Below are 18743 nucleotides of genomic sequence, written 5' to 3'. Positions count from 1 at the left end.
ATGAGAGGCGTCTTCATCGCTGGTGTCATTGCGGCATTTGCCATCACAGTTGTAGGTGAGAGAGGCCACTCGGCCCCCTTTGCAATACAGCTTTTTTCCCACTCCGGCCGAATATTCTTGCTCTTGGCGTCCTGTGGTTCCTACCACCTGGCCTGTTGTGTTGCGCAAGACCCATGAAGACTCTGCCTTCAGAAAGACCACTCTGTGGTTGGTTAGGGTTGGATTTTTCCTGTCGGGGAACGGTGAATGACGAGGCAAAACTTATGGGCGTGGCTTCATCTCACAATGTTAATTTCGGGAATCCTTAGAGAACAGTTGGGCGTCCCATCTGGATATTTATCCTGTTGCAGGCGTGGTGCTCTGTGAATGTCTGCTGGCTGTTGACTGTATTCTGTAAATGCTTTGTCCTCTCAGACTCCCTGAATTGTACACAGTGTCATACGTACAATAGCACCTGTGATGCCCAGGCCACTGAATGCAGTACGCAGTCCTTCAGTTGTGTGGAGTCCTCTGTCAACTCCACTCTAGGTGAGTGGGGCTGCCGTCGCTGGGACTTGTGGGAGGTAGGAGCTAAAGAGGGTGGGCACAGAGGAAGGATGCCTGAGACAGGGCTGGGCTGTACAGTGCAGAGAGACTACCGGGTCATGCGGACAACTCCCCAGTGGCTGAAGTGAGCAGGAGCTGGATAGGAAAATGGGCACAGAATCAGACAATCGGATGAGCCCTGTGGCGTCATGGAAATCACTTCCATTGATTGAAACTTCACTGTAGATACATTTTGTAAACAGCAAGAGCAACTCAGAGCTGAATAAAAGGAAGGTGTTTTGCCTGAGACATTTGTATCCTCTCCACCCACCCCAGCCATCTCTTCCATCCGCAGCTGGCTCCTATCTTTTCAAATGTTTTTTTTTTTTTTTTTTTTGTCAGTGAATACCTCCCCAGGCATTCTGATCTCTGGGAATCTCTCAGAGTACTTAGCAATCTTCCATGCACAAAAGCAGCAAGGACAACAGCTGACATCTAAGCAAGGGCGCCCAGGAGATGGGTCAATCAATGAAGTGCTTGCTGTACAAAGCCTGAGGACCCAAGAGTATCCACTCAGCATCTATGGACAAAGGCTAGGCATGGTAGTGCATGCCTTTAACCCCAGTATCTGGGCAGCTAAGACCCGAGGGACCTGTAGTTTGATGGCCGGCCAGCCTAAAACTGATGAGGTCCAGACCAAAATAATAAGGTGGAAAACCACTGAGGAAGCTGATGTCATTCTCTACTGCTTGAATGCTGGAATTATGATTATATACCAACATATCCCGCTAACTTTACTTAATGTTTTTTGGTGGTTGGTATGTATGTGTTTGTGTTTGTGTGTGTGTATGTGTCTGTGTGGTGCTGGCCATTAAATACAGGGCTCTGCATGTGCCAGACAGGCACTCTACCACAGAACCACACTCCCAATCCATTAATTTATTTATTTTGACTAATCCACATTTAATGTAACAGCCACATGTAGCTGATGTTTCCGTATTGCATAGCTATGACTGGATTTTCGTGCAGTTTCTAGGAAAGAACCACAGCTGGCTACTGTGAGGTTGAATCATATACAAAAATCCCACTGTGTCTGCTTTAGTACTTTTTGAGACATTAAGACAAATTAGTGGCCTATGTGTGTGTGTGTGCTGTTTATATGTTAAATTAGGCCACCATTTTTCTGGTGTCCCTCGTGTCTAAGCATTTTACCCAACCTTTTGACATGATAGAACATTGTCACCACCAAACTCATGTTCAAGAACAAGAGATGTAGTTAACAACGGCAAGAACAAAATCTTGAAACTTTTAATAGATCTAAGTTTACAACTTTGTGCTGGGCTCACATATATCTCTTTTGGGTTGCACGTATAATGACAGAGTTTAGCCCATCTCTCTGTTAATCTGAGGAAGGAAAGAGTTCTCTGATGGGGAGCAGTTTTCTCTTTTGTTTGTTTTGTTTGTTGTTGTTGTTGTTTTTTCCAAGACAAGGTCTTACTCTGTAGCCTTGGCTGTCCTGGAACTCACTATGTAGACCAGGCTGGCCTTGAACTCACAGAGATCTACCTTCCTCTACTTCCCAAGTGCTGGGGTTAAAGATGTGCCATTACCACCTGGCTGGGTTCTTCTTGGAATAAGAATCCTTCTCCAGTCTCTCCCAAACTGTGCTGAGCAGAGGTTTAGGTCGTCTGTCCCTGTCTGAAGCATTGTCTTCCCAGGATGCTCCTGTCCCGGAAGCTTCTCCGGGTGCTAACCGTCTGTGTTTGCCTTGCTGCAGGAGGGTTCCTGCATGTGTACCAGAACAAGTTCTGCTCCGCATCGAATTGCACCAAGAACAGCACGGAGGTGGCCTTCACTGTCCATCTATTTGATGACCAAAGATACCATTTTGCAAGCCAGTGCTGCCAAGGAGCATCCTGCAATGCCACCCACTCTGGTTTGTACAGGGCCCAGCAGCCTGTCCTGGGCCACACCCTCACACTCCACTCTTGCTTTTCTGCTTGCTTTGCTTGGCTGGGGGTGGATGTCTCCAGCCCAGGCACTTCTGCATCCAGTTGGATAACGTTAGCATCTGACTTATAGCAGTTACATAAGAAACATGGGGGATGCTAAGGCAGGTCAAACACCCTGCTTTCCCTTTGGTGAAGACAGGGATTTCATGGGCCATTCTTGTGGCAAGCAAAGCAAATGCTCCTTGGTCATTTTTAAGTTTTGTGATCTCAGGGCCTCAACTAAGAAGTTCTTTGACACAATGTCTCCCACAGTCTAGACTCACCCCAAACTTGCTATGGACCCAAGGATGGCCTTCACTCAGCCCTCCTGCCTGTGCCTCCCTAATGCTGGGATTACAGGTGTGTGCCTCCGTGCCTGGCAACATTTTAAGTCTCAGTAACAACTGAAGACTCTCCAAGTCTTTGTTTATATGGTCTCCATCTGGGAACATCTACCAAGTTAGAAATTAAAGCTAAGCAAATTCACAGATCTTAATTCAAATACTCAAAAGGAAAATCAATTAGCCAAGTTCAAGGCCAGCCTGGTCTACATAGTGAGACTCTGTTTCAAAAAACAAAAACAAATAGTAAGTTATATATATACTAATACTAGTAAGAGTTTTACTTAGAAGTAACTTCCAAAATATTTAATGAGTAGTGTATATGTAATTAGATATACTAATATATGATATATGCTAGTATATATATACATATATACGAATAGGTACAGTATTTATTAAAATATATATTACGTGTATGTGTGTGCATTTATATGCTCCATGCATAGCAAAAGTCGGCTCCTCTGGAGTTGGAGATATAGAATTGTAATATGCCATATGGTTTCTGGGCACTGAACCCGGGTCCTCTGGAAGAGCAGCCTGTGCTCTTAATTCCTGAGCTATCTCTTTAGCCCTGCCCCAATATATTTTTTCACAGAGTGTTTAACTCCTGGCTTAGGAGGAAACTGGGGGCCAAGAAGTGGGAGTGGGTGGGTAGGGGAGCAGGGCAGGGGGAGGGTATAGGGAACTTTTGGGATAACATTTGAAATGTAAATAAAGAAAATATCTAATTAAAAAAAAGAAAAAAAGAAGAGAGAAGGAAACTGGGATCTCAGATTTGCTTGTATATTAAATCTGATTGGGTCTCATCCACTATGTGGGGCTTCTGGAAAATTCTTCTGCATGCACACAAAGTGACAGGAGTAGTAAGAGAAGCAGATAAAAGTGGCTTTAACCATTTGGAATCTCTGCAGGTCTCAAGGACCCAGGAGTGCCTGGACCACAGTCTGAGAAGTGGTTTTCTAGATCAAAGTCTACATTTAGAGCAGCAGTTCTCAACCTGTGGACCACAACCATTGAAACCCCCAACCATAAATTTATTTCTGTTGCTACTTCATAATTGTAACTTTGCTACTGAGCCGTTTCTAAGACCAATGGAAATATGTGTTTTTCTGATGGTCATGATCCACAGGTTGAAAAGCACTGATTTGGAAGAAGAAACAAAACAAAACAAAACAAAACAAAACAAAACAAAACAAAACAATGTGGGCAGAGATGGTGAGGTTCCTCATCATAAGCACAAGCAGTTAGGGGTCAGGCTCGCTCTCAATGGGATTTAAACATTTTTTTTCTCTATCACAATATGAAAATGGACCATTTTCATCTGCTCAGAACAAGTCTTAAATTAATGGCAATCAGACACCTGTTGGCTAAGGCTTCAAACAGTCAGCTGATGTTAACATTGACTACAGCTTGTATTCTTTTATTTCTCGCTTATGTCTACCCCACTGTGGATCACCATTCTTGAGACCTGGTTGGCCTACAGGGGTGAATCTCAGGAGCTGTGCATAGGAAACCTTTGGGCAAAGCATGTGTCTTTAGGGCTAGATCTGAGGTTCCTGGAATGTAGACTTTCCGGCAGCTTTTCTTCGTGCTTGTTCCTGCCTCTCAGGACAGTGTGATAACGTGAATCTAAGTAACGGCTTTTCTCTACCCAGAATCCGGAACACAGAACGTAACTGACATGCAGTGCATGTCTTGCTATGGTCACAACAAAACACTCTGCGAGGAGAAACCCCAAAAGTGTTACGAAGGAGAACAATGTGTCTACATCATTGCAGAGATGGTAAATGGTAAGACTCGAGCTTCAGCTACTTAACTGGGCTCATATTGAAACAAGATTCAAGTTGCTGAGCTGCAGCAGAAGAACTGGGGAATCACAGAAACAGAGGGAGGTTTAGCTCAGGACGTCTTTTAGTTAGAGACTGCCAGGAAGCCTTCTGCTGGTTGCTACTTCTGCTCTTTTTCTAGGGCTTCATCTGGTTGCCATTCTTCTGACCTTCTCTAGTCACACCCCAGGTTCAGCTATCTGACTGCCTGGCCCTCCTGGCAGTTGCTTCTTTACTCAACTGCCACTGTTCTTTAGGTGTGGAGGTGTGTGACTTTTTTGTTTGTTTGTTTGTTTTTGTTTTTTCAAGACAGGGTTTCTCTGGGTAGCCCTGGCTGTCCTGGAACTCACTTTGTAGATCAGGCTGGCCTCGAACTCAGAAATCTGCCTGCCTCTGTGACTTTTGTTTTTAATACCTATATATACTTTTCTTCTACATCTTGAGAGGTGTTGACTTGGAGCAGCTAGGGCCATCTAGTTATTTCTCTTCTTCTACAAAAGTAACCTGAGAACGGCCATCATTTTGCCAGAGTACCCGGGCAACTTGACGGCAGCTTGCAGTGCGTGTTTGTCTCTTGCTAAAGGAACAGTTCGGCGACCACTGCCGCCCTGTAGCTCTGGTCTTATTTTCCTAGAAGAGTTTCTAGTGGAGCTCTGCTGATCTTTTGTGGTGGTGGGCGGAGAGGAGGACAGGAGGGCAAGGGTGGGGCTGTCTCGGGAGTCAGGGCCGGAAGTGAATGTGTAATGTCTTCCTGGCTAACGAGTCAATCCTGGCTAAAAGAACTCTTGGGAGTGTGGTCTAGTGATATCCAAGAAGGAAAAAAAAAGGTACCAATCAAAAACCAATAACTAGCCTGTCTCAGCTAAAAAACAGCTCAGACTCATACGAGCTTAAGACCTGCACCCAAATACAAATTTCCTTTCGATTTCTGCTTAATGTTAATTTCAAAGCTTAACTAGAACCACAGAGATTTCAGGGTATCCAAGTATTCTGTTTTTTTTTTTTTAAACCTTTAAAACTATTTTTAAGAGCTATTTTAGGACTACACTAAAGCTGGGTTAAAGGCACAGACATCTCCCATGTACCTTTGCTGCCTGGCTCACGTGTAATTGCTATCATTGTCAAAGCTCTCACTACAGTGGTGAGCCTACACAGGTGCTCACTGTTACCTGTCCCCAGTTAACCTCAGGATCACTCCTGATGTAGTGCATTCCACCATGACAGTGTAACATAGAGGATGGCCTTGTCCTGAAAGATGTCTGTGAGCACCTGCTCAGGCTTTTCTTGTGCCCAACTCTCTGGCAGCCACTGGTCTTTTTTTTTTTTTTTTTTTTTTTTTTACTGCCTCTATAAACTTTCATATCTCAGAATGTCTGCTCTCTCTCCCTCTCCCTTTCTCTGTCTCTGTGTCTTTCTGTCTGTCTTCTCTGTCTCCCAAAGGCCTCACACATGTAAAACATACATTTGTTCACTGCAAAGGTCACACTTTCCTTTTGAAATGCTCCAGGCATTTTTTGTTGTTGTTTTTTTTTGAGACAGGGTTTCTCTGTACAGCTCTGGCTGTCCTGGAACTCACTTTGTAGACCAGGCTGGCCTTGAACCTGCCTTGGTTTTTAATTTGGAAGCTGTGCCAAAGAATTGCTTGCTTTCTCTCTCTCTCTCTCTCTCTCTCTCTCTCTCTCTCTCTCTCTCTCTCTCTTTCTCTTCCTTCCTTCCTTCCTTCCTTTCTTATTTCCATGTCCTTGAAGAATAGTGTTGGGATTTTGATGGGGATTGCATTGAACCTGTAGATTGCCTTTGGTGGGATGGTCATTTTTACTAGTGTTAAGGGTACTGGAAGGTACTTTGCCAAGAATTTCTATGCTCATCTCATCCCTGTGTCTCCTGGTGATGTAGCCTCATGAATGCTCAAAGCCAGGTAGACCACAAACTAAGAGTTTTTCTTGCTTGTCACGGTGTGTCAAGCACCGTCCTGACTAATGTAGAGTGTCTCAGCTCTCAGCACTGGTACCTGGGGTGAAGCAAGAGCAAACTGTTTTCTTCTTGGGGTTTGGTGGTCTCTTTCACACAATACACTCTGACTGCACTGAGTCCCTTCACTCCTCAGCGAGCTCCCTGTTTCCTAGGGACAGTTGAGTTGCAGCTGACAGCCCCGTAGGGGCACAACCCCTCAGAAGTAGCTGCTGTTATAGCTATGTCTTTGAAAGAGCCATGGACCTTTCCCTACAACTTGAGTCTGAAGCTATGTTTAAATAAACAGAACTAAGACAGAGATGCTGAGAATTTCCTGAGCACTTTTCATTTTTTCTCAAGGAAAAAGTCAGATCCAGAGGAGTAAGATTTCTAAAAGAAAATGCTGGGTGGAGCCCAGGGTGCCCAGGGACTCATTCCTTTTGGAATGGAGAGTTGAGAGAAAGAACGGACCCTGAGCCTGTCACCCATGCTTGCCTTTGCCTTTTGATTCCTCCTTCCCTCTCTCCTCTTTCTCTCCCTCTCCCTTCTTTTGCCCTTCCCTCCCTTTTGTATTTTTCTTGATAGAGTCTTGCCACATAGCTGGCCTTGAACTCATGGTCTTCCTGGGACAGACTGCCAAGTACTGGATTTGCAGGTGTGCACCACTGTACCTGGTTTGATTTTGGCTTTTTTTTTTCCCCCGGACAGCTGCACAGGAGTATGAGACGGGCATCCAAGAACTACCTCCCAGCTCTCCTTTAAGTCTGGGTTTGCAACCCACCTCTCACAGCCTCAGTTGTTTTTGGGGTTGGTAAGGAGGGGCCTGAACTCTGACCTCCATAGTTCTTGGACTACTACTATGTGGTATTCTTAACTCTGGACTTCTTCCTTAAAGATGGCTTCCAGGAGTCAAGGGGCTGTTGCACACTGTTCAACTCCTTGCAGATAAATAACTGCATGGGCTGGGACTTGGGCAGAGGGTTGTGCAGAGTTCTGATTGTCTCATTTACTTCTTCAGGGTCTGGCAGAGTGGAGCTGAAGGGCTGTTCCGATATCAGCAAGTCTACTTGTCAATTCCTGTCCACTGGGAACACGACAGTTGGAGAGTTTGTTTTCAAGTCGGTTGAATGTACGCAGCCCACTGAGTCCAACTTGACCACCACTATCCCACCAATCACCAACACTTCCCTCGCCTCTGATACCCCACCAAGTATCAACATTACCCAACCAGGCATCAAAACTCCCCCCGCGCCTGTTACTTCACAGGCTAGCATGGGCATCAAAGCTTCCTTCACCTTCTCTATCTTCGGCAGCCTCCTCCTTCTGAAGCTGCTGTTCTGAGGTTCCTGGGCTCTGCTCCATCCAGTATCCCATGGGTGTCAACACCTTTCTCTTCATATACCTTCCAGTTAGACTGTCCAGTGGGTTGGAAGTCACAGGACTCCAGGCAATGCTAGCAGCCACAGTATCTCCTTTATTAAAGTGTTGCTTGAAGTCTAGACAATCTGTTCTGATATGTTTGGGGCTGGTTGCTATTCACTGATCAGCCCTTCTCATCTCTGGGTGGAGGTGGGGTCTTTGCTTTGGAGATAGGTGCTTCTTTGCCTCGGGACTCAATGATGTCTCTGTTCCTGGTCCATCTTGCGTCTGAGAAGCTAAATCCATGGCTTTTCTGGTACCTTCTACTTGCATCCCTGTACTCCAGCATCCCTGCACTCCAGCATCCCTGCACTCCAGCATCCCTTCACTCCATCATCCCTGTACTCCAGCATCCCTGCACTTCAGCATTCCTGTACTCCAGCATTCCTGCACTCCAGCATTCCTGTACTCCAGCATCCCTGCACTCCATCATCCCTGCACTCCATCATCCCTACACTCTAGCATCCCTGCACTCCATCATCCCTGCACTCCAGCATCCCTGTACTTCAGCATCCCTGCACTCCAACATCCCTGTACTCCTGTATCCTTGTACTTCAGCATCCCTGCACTCCAACATCCCTGTACTTCAGCATCCCTGTACTCCAGTATCCTTGTACTTCAGCATCCCTGCACTCCAACATCCCTGCACTCCAGCATCCCTGTACTTCAGCATCCCTGCACTCCATCATCCCTGCACTCCATCATCCCTGTACTCCAGCATCCCTGCACTCCATAATCCCTGCACTCCATCATCCCTGTACTCCAGCATCCCTGCACTTCAGCATTTCTGTACTCCATCATCCCTGCACTCCATCATCCCTGCACTCCAGCATCCCTGTACTTCAGCATCCCTGCACTCCAGCATCCCTGCACTCCAACATCCCTGAACTCCAGTATCCTTGTACTTAAGCATCCCTGCACTCCAGCATCTCTGTACTTCAGCATTCCTGCACTTCAGCATTCCTGTACTCCAGCATCCCTGCACTCCATCATCCCTGCACTCCAGCATCCCTGTACTTCAGCATCCCTGCACTCCAGCATCCCTGCACTCCAACATCCCTGAACTCCAGTATCCTTGTACTTCAGCATCCCTGCACTCCATAATCCCTGCACTCTAGCATCCCTGCACTCCAGCATCCCTGTACTCCAGCATCCCTGTACTCAGCATCCCTGCACTCCAGCATCCCTGTACTCCAGTATCCCTGCACTCCAGCATCCCTGCACTACAGCATCTCACCTGCTACTGCCTATATAGTTCCATGAAGGAAGTACCCTAGCTGAGCCCTGTCATGTCCTGTGCTGTTCCTGATACCAACACAGAAGTTTAGCAGCTTTTCAATCTTGTATTCATCAATTGTCCTGGCTGTGTCCAGAGGCCCACAGCAAATGAAAAAAAATGTCACTATGAAGAACAAGAAGGGAATATGCAGAAGGACTTCTGAGGACCAGGCTGCTCCCACTGGTTAAATGATCAAATCTTCATGAAGACAGAGGACAGGGGGCTCAGAGCCTGGAATTAGGAGGATGTACTGGGCAGGGTGTAATATAGCCACAGAAAGCCCTGGTCCCTTCACTTAAGGGAGTTGAACCTGGTCAGCCATTCTAAAGCAGATACCTAGGGGACAAGACAGCCACTCAGGCCCAAGCTTGGATGGTTCAAGTTAATAGTAAGGTGGGTGTTGGACTGGTTTTGGATAAATAGGGTTTTCTGTAATAACGAAATCAAAAGGTGTGAACCAACAAGGATTTTTACTGTTCAGAGCTGCTGACAATGAAGCTGGAGCAAGCCACCATGGGGGCTATAATGGCACACATCACTGTGCTGGTTCTGACTTACTTTAGATCTTTAAAACCATTAATTTTTATGATTTCTGTGTACATGGTGTGTGCATGTGTGTGTGTATGTATGTATCTGTGTATGTATGTATGTATGTATGTATGTATGTATGTATGGTGTGTGTGTTCACATTAATACAGTGCTCACAGAGAAGAGGGTGCCATATCCTCTGAGGCTGGAGTTACAGGTGATGATGTTACAGCCTGATGTGGCTTCTGGGATGAGAATCCAGGTCCCTTGCAAGAGCAGCAATTGCTCTTGACCATAGAGCAGTCTCTCTGGCCCACTTTAGCTTTTTATTTTGAATTTCATGTTAACTGAAAAGTTACAAAACCAGGAGTGCCATCATCCAGTGCTCCAGATTCATGTCTGTTGCTGCGTGCGTGCTCGGGGTGGTGGTGGTGGTGGTGGTGGGTGGCACACACACACACACACACACACACACACACACACACACACACACATACACACACAGACACACACACTCACAAAGGCACACACACAGACACACACAGACACACACACACAGACACACACACTCACAAAGGCACACACACAGACACACACATACAGATATATATATACACAGACATGTACACACAGACACACACACAGGCACACACACAGACACACACACAGGCACACACACACAGACACACACACACTCACAAAGGCACACACACACACACAGACACACACTCACAAAGGCACACACACACACAGACACACACACAGGCACACACACACAGACACAGACACACACACACTCACAAAGGCACACACACACACAGACACACACTCACAAAGGCACACACACACACAGACACACACATACAGATATATATACACAGACATGTACACACAGACACACACACAGGCACACACACACACACATATATATATATATACATATATATATATATATACAGACATGTACACACACAAACACACACACACAGACACACAGACACAGACACAGACACACACACACACACACACACACACACACACACACACACTCTAGGAGACAAATGGCTTATTTCAGACCACAGTTCCACAGCAGCAGGAGTGTGAAGCAGCTGGTCATATGGCATCCATAGTTAAGAACAGAGAGAAACATATATACACAGCATCACCTTGATTTCTTATCATACAGTTCAGGACCCCCTGCCAAGGGAATGGCACCACCCATAGTGGAATGTGTTTTTGCATATCAGTTACTTAAGATAACCCCCTCTCCCCAACACACAACAAGACATACCTACAGGCCAACCTAATATAGACTATGCCTCATGGAGACCCTCTTCCCTGGTTGTTCTAAATTGAGCTGATAGTTAAAGCCAATCATCAGATCCCACATTTTGTCAGCTTGACATACATACAACACAACACTTTTAAACCATAATCTTTTTTTAATTTTTATTTTTTTGCTTTAAGATACAGCTTTAATCTCACAATGAGCATTCTCTTTTAAAAATATCTGTTAATCACCAGAAGCTACTTTGAAAACAGGTGACAACACGACTGTTGTATTTTATGTATTTTATTGTAGCTTCTGCAAAACTGTTGAATTGATGACAGGTGCTTAGATTCTGCACTCCCCTTCTGAAGGTCACAGGTTGGAGGCCTTCTTAAGGAAAAACAAAGTTAGGCAGTAGAATTAAAAATTAAAATAGCTAAAATTGAGTTAAGAACTACCACTACTCTTTAAGGATACCAATTCTCTTGAAGAAAAATAAGGCCGGAGGGGTTGTGTCTGAAGAGGAACTGTTAGGCACTTTCTGGTAGTGGCTATGCAAATACTGGAAGAGCAGGCTAAGGAGCCACTGCTAGGTAAACACACTGTGAGGAAAACCAATAGCCACTGGCCCCTCAGCACACGGCACAAGCACAGACTCATCAAATCAACGAAAACCACCAAGAACAACTCTAACAGAATCTTGCAAGTATCTTATCTGTGACTGAATGCCCAAAGAGTATCCTAGCCTACCGGTTTTGAAGTTCAAGTCAAGTCACTTAAGAAAGTCTGTGTGTCTTCAGTGGTGGTGAATAAAATGGATAGGGTTAAAGATGACAAGGTACAGCCGGGCAGTGGTAGCACACGCCTTTAATCCCGGCACTTGGGAGGCAGAGGCAGGTGGATTTCTGAGTTCGAAGCCAGCCTGGTCTTCAGAGTGAGTTCCAGGACAGCCAGGGCTACACAGAGAAACCCTGTCTCGAAAAAAAACAAAACAAAACAAAAATGACAAGGTGTCATGGACATTCTTTGGGAAAAGAACCTTGATCAGGCATGACAGTGATGCCTATTACCCCAGCAACTCAGGAGGCTGAGGCAGGAGGATGCGTTGAGCCCAGGAATTTGGGCCAGCCTGGGCAACAAAGCAAGACTTCATTCATGTCTTAAAACAACAAAACAAAACAAAACAAAACAACAACAACAAAAAACAAACAAAAAAGCCAAAACCCCACTTCAATTAGCTTATTAGCTTATTTTGATCAAATGATAAATTCACATTTCTTGAAATATATTAAATAATCAGAGGTCAAGCTAGTTATTCATAACATGTCACATTCTCAGTGGTCACCTACTTTTGACAGTGGGTGGAACCAAAGCTGTTGCTTTGAACTCTACTTCAGTTCTTCTTTCTGTTACATGCCACCAGTTTGTTATCAACCAACCCAAGCCAGCTTTGCTTTACTGCCAGGGTCCTAAGCTTTCAGTATGGTGTGTACAGTGCTGGCTGCTCCCTTGAACTCAAGCAGCATTCTCCACCTTTGCTAGGAAACGGCCATGATACATACAGTTTTTCGAAGGAAGGATGCAGACTCCAAGGCATTGCTGGCTTAGGTGACGGTGTGTGTGTGTGTAAAACTTCTTAAGTTGCCACAAAAGAAGAAAAGCCAAGGATCTTGTCTTGGCTGAGAATGATGGGTGCCCACAAGGGTCTTTAATTTCTGGAGCTTCAATTAGAGGAAAGGGCTGTGGTGGTTTTCGCACTCTCAGGCCTCCTATGTTGCTTCCATTTGAGGAATGAAGAAACCATGACACTGTCCATTCCTTTTGAGGAGTCTATAAGATGCAGGGGATGACATCACAGTGAAAGGGTGTATGCTATAGAGTAGCTGAAATCCATAAAAAAGAGACTTCCACTATGCAGGACATCTGCCCAGTGCCCAGGGTGAAGGCTTCAAAGGGGATCATTTCCTTCCCTGCTGCTCTATAGACCCCAGCAACTGTTGCACTTGTCAAGATTCCAGAAGTAATTGGTCCCACGATGCCCATCAACAGGATGCTTACAGACATGAGCCTACTGTATTTGTGATGTCTGAGGGTGTGTGGATGTTTGCCTGAAAGCATGTCTGTGTATGACATGAATGCCTCCAGTGCCTGCCGAAGCCACGAGAGGGAATTGTATTATCTGGAACAGGAGTTACAGACATTTGTGTGTTATCACAGGAGCAGCAGCCACCATGGTACCAGAATGGCTCATTTCCCCTTCCATTTTAGATCTGTTTTGTCAACCAATAGACCTGACAGAAACACACAGAGGTTAAATGCAGAAAGACACATAGTAAGGACAACCAGAGGTAGCCACCACCCAGATTTAAATGATGTCTCTTGTGAATCCTAGATGCTGGAACTAGGGCTGGGTCCAGACTTTCATAAGTGCCCTATGCCGCAGGTGTCAGAAACAGACTCACCTCCAGAGAGGACAGATCCAGGTGACTTTCTGTAGCTTCCTGTTTAGGGTGGAGGCATCTGGAGCAGAAGTGGGAGAGGTTCCTGGGGTTCTGGAATGTCTCGGGGTGCATACTCCCTAGGAAATGCCAGTTCTTTGTGCAATCAGCCCAGGGGAACTGAGGCCCTAGTGTCCCTGGGAATCTTGCTGGGGTCTCCAGAATGTCATGAGGCAACTCCTTTAAAGAGCACAGACCCCTAAAGCCAACAGGAAGTCCTCATTTGCCAGCTGGAAGATTACAAAGGGAACTTGCTCAAAATAGGTAGCCCCAAGTCTCCCTATTAATTTCTGTTTATGCACAAAACCCACATCCTGGTTGACACACTTTGGTTAGGAAGAAGCAAAATTACAGGAGCCAAAAAGCAAGGTTGATACATTTAGGGGCTTTCCCAGATCCTGGCTAGGTCTTTGTTCCCATTTTGTCAGGTGTTGGAGCCTACATGCTAGATTCTAAGGTCAGACTGGTGTCTCTAATATGGCATCAGTTGTATGAAGGTCTTGGGATCTACAAAAGTCTTGGGTCCTGTTAAACAATTAGATACAAATAAACTCAAAACCCAGCAGGGCACATTCCAGATCTTGTGGGTCCAAAGTCTGGTATCTGAAGCTCCTAATGGAGTTTTGCTCCAAAGGACTTAGGAGGCCCCATCCATCCAGCTCTGGCCCCACCCATTCATCTCTGACACCTGCAACACATGCAGCTTCTCTTTGTAGGGTAGCTCAGCTCTATACCAGCAGGTTTACATGACCTTAGCATCTTCTGAGCTCCTCTCCATGATGCCCTAAATCTTGTTATCTTTTATGCTTTCATAACTGGTACCATGTGGATGACCCTTATATCTCCAAGATCTGCTGCCAGCTTGAGATGTGGCCTGTCCCTCTTAGATCACACACACACACACACACACACACACACACACACACACACACACACCGGGATCTGTGTGCTGACCCTAAGGAAATACTTTTCTTTGCTCCATTGAAGCTAAGAACTTCATTCCAGTGGTGTTGATTTCTATGATCGTCATAGCTGCCTTTTCAGTCCCAATTTGACCAGCACATACACAGTCTTAGCCACACAGAATGACTGCATCCCGTTCCTGATAGAGTCTTAGATATTCTCTAAAACCCATGATCTGGATCTCAACTTTGTATGTTTCTTACAGAATTTTTATCTTCCAAGTTGTCACTAAAATGTCCTGTTGCTCTGCTTCCAGTATCCAGTGGCTTTTCTAGCCCAATGTGCCAAATGCCCTCATTTTTTTTCTATAACAGTCCAAAGCATAAAAGCTATATAGTCAAATCTACTACAGCAACAAAGTCACTTCCTCAGGATAGATTTTTGCTCAAGTTTAATTTCTGTTTCTGTGATAAAATACTCTGACAAAAGGAACAATTTAGGGAATAAAGGATTTGTTTTTAGATCACAGTTCCAAGTTATGGTCCATCACTGAAGGGCAGGAGCTTCAGACAGCTGGTCTACCACATCTACAATCGAGAGCAGAGAGAAATGTATGCATACACCTTACTTTATTGCTTGCTTGTACTCAGCTCAATTTCTCCACTCTCGGCTCAAGACTCCCTTCCTAGGATGGTGGGTTGGGTCTCCCCATCAGTTGACTCAATCAAGACAATCTCTCTTAGACATATCCACAGACCAACCCAATATAGATGACCTCTTATTGACACCCTCTTTCCATGTGAGTCTGGGTTGTGTTAAGTTGACAATTAAAGTTAGCCATCATGCTAGGTTCTCTTTAGGTCTGCATCTCACATCACCTCAATACAGCACTGAAGAGGAAATGAGCATTGGAACGGTATCATTGGCCAATGTTGGGGGTTCAGGAATCACCACACAAACACCATAGGAACACCAATCTCAGTTAAGCAAGGATAGTTTATTGAACACACATATACCATGACTGATTAATCAGGACCACAAAAAAGGACAAGGGAACCTAATTGTGGTACTAGTCTGTTCTTAGGGCAGGCTTTTTATAGGAAAACCCAAGTTCAGAAGTTCAGAAGGCAAGGGTGGAGGCTAACATTTTGGCTAACTAGACAAAGTATTATCAGCTGACTTTTAAGCTGATTGGCCCTAAGTGAGGTAAGAGGGGTGGTAGATGAGTGATGAACAAGGGAGTTTCAGAGCACTGAGATAACAGAGCCTAAGTAATACAACCATAGTGTTGTTATGACCTTTTAGGAGACTGTTTCAGTGTCAGCTATGGATAATTACTTCTGGGAAGAGGAGTCTGAGAACCTGAACTTAATTTCATCTTATGAACCAAACAGAGACTAAATATAAAATGGATATAGTTATGCTAAAAGGAGCAGGCCTCACCAGCCAGCCCATTTCATTTGTAATTTTATCAGGTTTCTCTAATGTTTGCTTTCAGGTCTTCTTTCTAGTTCTCTACAATGAATCTTGTGTTTCTCTTCCATTCAATGATAGTTTTGGGATCTTTCAAGACCTTGATAATTAAGAATGTTACCTGTCAACTGTTTTCTAAAAGGTCTCTCAGTTTGAGCCTGTCTCTGAACTTTCTTATAGAAGTCATGCTTTTTTTTTTTTTTTTTTTTTTTTTTGGCAATGCTGTGGGTTTAAGGAGGCATTTGATACCAGTGGGTTGTGTTTGCTTATCCTTGGCCAGTCAGTGAAGGTGCTACCTACCAGATGGTCTTGGTTGGGTAGTTTTTCTGACCAGTTAGTTCTTCTCTGAGAGTAAAGAGGCCAAGATCTTTCTATACCACCATCCCCTGTGACTTTTAAAATACTCAATAAATATTATGCATGTCGTTCTCTGGTGTGTGTGTGTGTGAGAGAGAGAGAGAGAGAGAGAAAGAGAGAGAGAGAGAGAGAGAGAGAGAGAGAGAGAGAGAGAGAGAGAGAGAAGAGGGGGAGGGGGAGAGGGAGAGGGAAAGGGAAAGGGAAAGGGGGAGAGAGAGAGGGAGGGGGAGGGGGAGGGGGAGGGAGAAAGAATCTAAGGGTCAGTGCAGCATGCCTGATCCTGAGGAGACAGAGTTGGCAGTAACATCCACAATTTGTGTTTATTTCTCACTGGCCAGATCCCAGACACACAGCCTGTGGGGGTTTACCCAGGTGCATCTCTTCCAGCTATATACATCAGAAGCATTCTTGCTCAGTGGTCAGGGACTGGACCTTTAAAATCTGAAAGTATGGTTCTCAATTTCAACCTTGGTTCTTACCTCTCATGTCTTAGCTTTGCAACCTGTGCCACGGGAACAATGGAACACACAATGCCTGCTCTATGGGGTCAGGAGAGGTATAGATGGTTCTTGAGATGTGTTGTGTACATCGTGTTAGTGGTAGGTAGAGGACTGCAGTTTGGAAGCTGGTCCTCTCAGGGGTTTTCTTAGCATTGATGATTATCAAATCCAAATATCAGTTCTGAAAAATGTTGAAGATGATCTGTGCCCCTCAATACCAAATACTCTGCCAAAATTTTACTCTTTTTGTGAAGCTTCTCAGGCAAATCCACCTTAGCATGCAGATCTGCCTTCCTTATTAAGAAGCAGCACACAGTGCTTGGTGTTTGACAGCACAGGGGGATCTTTGCTGTTATTAAGAGGGAGCTCTGTGTGTGTCTATCTGACAGCATGGGTGATGTGTCATCTGTTCCGGATCTTTATGCTCGAGTTAAATCTGCCAGATTTTTACTTCAGTTTTGGGGATTTCTAAGTATCATCTGCAGGTCTTTATGGGAGAAAGATGTCTCATTTTTTTATGCTAATCTTGAATTAAACATGAAAATCTGCTGTAAGCTTTGCAGTTTGTATGATTTGCTGTCTCACCGCTGAAATCTCTCTCAAATTCTCATGTAATTATTTTGATCCTTTGTTACCTAAACACAGGCATTCGGTGCCTCTTTAGACTAGGCAGATGGAGACTTTCAATCCTGTATAAGCAACATCTGTATTCCTCTCAAGCCTGAAGGAGCCTCAGGGGGCTGGAGAGATGGCTCAGCAGTTAGGAACACTTGCAGCTCTGGTAGATGCCTGGTGGAGGATTCTGGCACACACGTACAGGGGTTCACAAGTGCCTATGACCCCAGGGCCAGGAGATCTGGTTCCTTCTTCTGGACTCTGTGAGTACAAACATAAATGGCACACACACACACACATCTCAAAAAAAAAAATAAAAACAAACAAAAATCAAACAGAAACCTCAGGACAAGGAGTTTCAACTATCATCAGCCCTTAAGATGAAGAGAAGGAGAAACTGAGACAGGATAGAAAACCAGGGAAAACAAAAGAGGCTTTCATGAACAACGTGTAGGCCATGCGCATGAAAGCACTCACCACTGCCTTGTGACCTACCTACAGGAACAATGCTGTTGTTGAGTTGTGTTTTTATATCACCAGCCTATAAATATGTAGAAGGCAGCCCATAAACCTTAGAGCTCACTTACTAAGAACAGGGTTCCAACAGGCTTTAACAGTCTAAGTCCTATAAACGGTGTATAAGGAAGTAATGCTATCCTATGTGTATAACTATTGTTAAGGTGAGTCACCATGGCTCTCTTAGATGCCCACATGTATTGTGAAGCACCAGCCACTGTCCTTATATGTCTCTGTCTGTGTATTGATGACCTCAAATCCATATCAAAACACTTTCTCAAACTCTTTGCTTCAAAAAGCAAAGTAAGTGAGAGGGGGTGGTGAGACCGATTCTTGGTCTGTTGGAGGTGCCAAGGATGAGCAGCTCCTTTCTCCCTTCTTCTCCCCTTCTTCCCTCTTCCCTTTCTTCCTCCCCTCCCTTTTCCTCCTCCCTGCTTTCCCTCCTCTTTCTCTTTCCCTTCTTCTCTTCTTTCTTCCTCTGCCTCATGCCTTCTTTCTGGATTAAATGGTTTTCAACACACACACACACACACACACACACACACACACACACACACACACACACACACACACACACACCCCTAGTACTTCTTTAGCCTTTCTTAGACATCGAATCCTTCTGTCTGATTACACTGACAGAGACATCTAATAGGAGTCCATCAGATATACCCGGACTCTGACCACTTTTCAATTTAGGGCTGACTTGGTCTTGCTTGGCAGTGGCTTCGACTCAATCTCAGTCTCCTTTG

The 18743-nt window shown here is 45.0% G+C and overlaps 1 protein-coding gene across 1 annotated transcript; it reads left to right on the top strand.

Moving 5' to 3' along the window:
• Nucleotides 1–8088, top strand: Lypd8 (LY6/PLAUR domain containing 8). Its single transcript, XM_021177442.2, has 5 exons — nucleotides 1–55; nucleotides 415–528; nucleotides 2303–2461; nucleotides 4513–4647; nucleotides 7655–8088. Exons 1-5 carry the CDS (start codon nucleotides 1–3, stop codon nucleotides 7975–7977), a joined length of 786 nt encoding a protein of 261 aa, XP_021033101.1. The 3' UTR covers nucleotides 7978–8088.
• Nucleotides 8089–18743: the final 10655 nt, after the last annotated feature.

Source organism: Mus caroli, unplaced genomic scaffold (genome assembly GCF_978045245.1).
Source record: "Mus caroli unplaced genomic scaffold, Mus_caroli_1 scaffold_13, whole genome shotgun sequence".
NCBI classification, from domain to species: Eukaryota; Metazoa; Chordata; class Mammalia; order Rodentia; family Muridae; genus Mus; species Mus caroli.
This window is presented reverse-complemented; position numbering and strand designations above follow the sequence as displayed.